Source organism: Triticum urartu, chromosome 2A, assembly GCF_056163025.1.
Source record: "Triticum urartu cultivar PI428250 chromosome 2A, HENAU_Tu73, whole genome shotgun sequence".
In the NCBI taxonomy this organism is placed as follows: Eukaryota; Viridiplantae; Streptophyta; class Magnoliopsida; order Poales; family Poaceae; genus Triticum; species Triticum urartu.
Window position 1 is genome coordinate 115,914,214 of NC_141874.1, and position 3,661 is coordinate 115,917,874.

The window sequence follows — 3,661 nt, forward strand, 5'->3', positions numbered from 1 at the left end:
CTAGTGGTTAGCTTACTTTCAGCTTCACAGACGACGCGTTCGCTTGCATCCCACCGTAGTGCTAGTGTAGTAGTGTTGTGTACGCACAATTCAAAGTGACACAAGATGAACGAACAAAAATGGAGATCACATGTTCATTCATACTACAAACTGAAAAAAGAACACTTTGTAGTGATAGGCAAAGCGACATGTTCCCTGAACAAAATATCGGCCCGTTTCTGCCATTTCCTTTCCTGCATGAAGCATCGTCGACACTTAAAATAAAAGCTCCAGATAATTAAAATAACAGCAATTCACATTCATAAAGGTGTGGTTAGATCTATGAAATTTAACAAAGTCTTAATCAAGTGAAAGAACATACAAAAAGGAAATTAAAAAAAATACACGGATCTTTATGTAGGATCTAACGAATATAGCATCGACCAAGACTTCATTAAGTCTCAGTTGGCTGAGATTCAGCAAGCCGGCAGCCATAATAAACCTATTGCATCAGCATCCCATAATTAACCTAATTAGAACAGTAACAATATAGTACGTTCTTAACAGTGCTTAACAATAGATACCAGTAGAAGATGGGTAGTACTACTTCAAGTCACAAGACCAATTAATGGATACCCGTAGAAGATAGATGATGTACGGCAGTCACGTATATAAGAGGAAGCCGTAGAGTGTATGGACTACTCATAAAGACGGAAGGCCCAAGCGGGGCAGTGGCCTCGCCTCTCCTGCAGCCAATCTTGCAGGAACCCCTTGATATCCTCAAACTCATTGGCGTCCCGCGGCGCCAGGTCGAACACCTGCCGCCCCAGCGCCTCCATCGAAAATGTTTGGTTCAGTCAAACCTCCGCTCAACATCATTGGTTTTTAGACACTATTTATGAGGATTCGTTCATGGTTGATTAAAAAATGCAGTTAGCATGCATGTCTATTCATGAGGATTCATGCATGGTTGATTAAAAAATATAGTTGACATGCGTGTCACAGATCCACATGTAGTAGGATGTTAAATCGTACGGTATAGACCATAGGTTCGGCTGAACCATGGTCCTGAATCACGTCTCTCGCGTTTCCGTCTCGCCAAGCCTCTCGCACCTTGTGTCACCCCGCCGGCGCAGCCGTCCCAGCTTGCAGCGCTTCGGTATGGTGGATGCCCTCTCATGCCGCAGCACGTGGAGGATGTGCCGGCACGGTAGGCCGTCGCGCTCCATCTTCCGGCAGCTGCACTTGAAGACGACACCGTCGCGGCGGTCGACGCGGTCGTCGGACTGCAGCACGTTGAAGAGCTCGCCATGGAGATCCAACGTGTAGACCTTGTCGCCGAAGCTGCCGCTCAGGGTGTCGACGATCTTGAAGTCGTCCAGCGCCTTGATCTCCTCCAGCACGATGGCGAAGTTGGCGGGCATGAAGGACCTCGCAGCGTCTTCCTCAAGGTACTCGTGCTCGGTGGTCAGCTCGACGCGGGACTTGTCGGCCTCCTCGTCCAGCTCGGTCTGCTGCGCGCACATGTAGGGGATGTTTGGTTCTAGTCCTAGTATTGCCACACTTTGCCACACATTTTTATCAAGCTTGCCTAAGGTTAGTTCATCAAAATGAGAGCCACAAGTTGGCAAACCTAAGGGAATCTTACCACAATTTTTGTGTATATGCCATGTGGGGTCCAAGTGTAGCTTGCCTAAGTTGTGTACGTCATGTCCTCGGAGAAGGACCTACGCAGGCCCGAAGATAGGCAGAGGCACTCCGTGCTCTGGTCTCTCGCCAGGCCGAGGAAGAACTTGTCGCAGACGAAGGCGGCGGCCCAGAGCTCCCTCTTCACGTACATCCTGAAGAGCCATTCCTGGCTGGCCACGAAACTGTGCCATCGCTCCTTGTCCACAGGCGAGCAACTGTCCTCCAACATCAGCGACCTGAAGCCGACCAGGGCCGAATAGCCGCTGAGGTGCTCCCTGATGCCCTGCTCCAGGTGGCACGAGCAGATCCCGTGGTGGCACTGCGGGAGCACGACCTGGACTGCTTGAACCACCGCGTTGTCGCCGTTGGGAGTGAATAGCATAAAACTATCATTTTTCGGGTTATGGTTTTAAAAAGGGAAATTTTTGTTTTTTTCACTCTAGATTTTGCCAATTTTTCTTATGCCACTCTAAATTTGGACATTTCACTTTTGCCACTCTTAATTGTTGATCATTTTCATAATTGCCATTTTTGTGGCAAAAGCAAAATTTTCAGAGTAGCAATTGTGATACATTTCAAAAGCTAAGAGTGACAAAAATGAAATAAAATCATTTTGCTTTTGCCATCGAATGGCAATTGTGATAATTATCAAAAGCTAAGAGTGGCAAAAGTGAAATATTAAAATCTAGAATGACATAAGAAAAAATGGCAAAATTTAGAGTGGCAAAAGAAAATTTTCCCTTTCAAAAAACTACCGGAAATTTATTTGTGACTGATAACTACCACTTTTGGCGTTGGCTATTTCAAAAAACCCAAAACGCATGTTGCTAAGAAATTAAACAAGTTTATGACAAGTTGGGCCCGCACCTAAACGAACCGTCAGTTTAACCGTTTGTTTGACCGTTAGCTAACATGTGGGGCCCACGTGTCAGTGTCTCTTCCTCATAAAAAACAATTGGGTCCCTATAAATGTTTAAAAAATGCAGTCGGGTCCTTGTAATGTTTTGAAAAAAGCAATCGAGTCCCTCCCATGGATGTGCGCCCGCGGCGTGCTCACGGGCCAGCCGCCGCGAGGAGCTCGCCGGCCAGCAGCCATGGCGCCGCTGTGGAGCTCCCTTCCGTCACTCGTCGCCGTATAGTACGTGCAGGGTGTGGGGTGGACGCCTTCGTCCCCCTGCTGGACGCCGCCATGGAGGACCACGTCCAAGGAGGCCTGCTGCCGGAGTTAGCCGCCCGTGTCGCCCGCAGCCGCGACCAACCTCCGCCTAGACCTTGCACCAACGGTGCCTGCTGGGATTGGCCGGCAATGCGGGGCAGGGCCTCTGTCCATGGCTCCAGGCCGTAGAGGAGGGCGCTTCGGGTTGCAGAATATGGGGAGGAGAAGAGGATCTGGGAAGAGGAGGCAGTAGTGGAGGCGAAGGAGCGGCCTCGATGCCGGCGAGGTGGAAGAGTGGGCTATTGGCGCTGGTGGAAGGAGAGGCGGCCGGCGCTCCGTCGCCCTGCTGACGCCGCCGTCCACAAGAATGTCGTTGTGTGAGTGGATGCGGTCGAGCAGTCTGGCCGGTGCCCATGGCTGCGCCGCCGTCTCTAGTGAACTTGGGGAGTCTTTCACCGGTGGGAAGTTGAGCTGGGATTGAAGAAGGAGAAGGGAGGTAGAGATGAGTGAAGGAAATGAGGAAGAGACACTAATGTGTGGGCCCCACATGTCAGCTAATGGTCAAACAAAAGGTCAAACTGTCATAACCCGGTTTAATTTCTTAGCAACGGACATTTTGTGTTTTTTGAAACAGTCGACGCCTAAAGTGGTAGTAACTAGTCACAAACAAATTTTCGGTAGTTTCTTGGAACCATAACACGAAAATTGGTAGTTTTATGCTATTCACTCCCGCCGTCGGTGATCACTGACTTGGGCTTCTCTTGGCAGGTGGTCGGGGGATTGGTCAGTGAGGACGCCGCAGCCGAGGAGCACGGGGCGCCGGTGGTGGTTCAACCC

The 3,661-nt window shown here is 49.9% G+C and overlaps 1 protein-coding gene across 1 annotated transcript; it reads right to left on the reverse strand.

Annotated features, from left to right (window-relative positions):
• Positions 1 to 677: 677 nt before the first annotated feature.
• LOC125535284 (uncharacterized) lies at positions 678 to 1,505 on the reverse strand. Its single transcript, XM_087541002.1, has 2 exons — positions 1,170 to 1,505; positions 678 to 812 (listed from the first exon to the last, which is right to left on the reverse strand). Exons 1-2 carry the CDS (start codon positions 1,503 to 1,505, stop codon positions 678 to 680), a joined length of 471 nt encoding a protein of 156 aa, XP_087397128.1.
• Between the last annotated feature and the right edge of the window lie 2,156 nt (positions 1,506 to 3,661).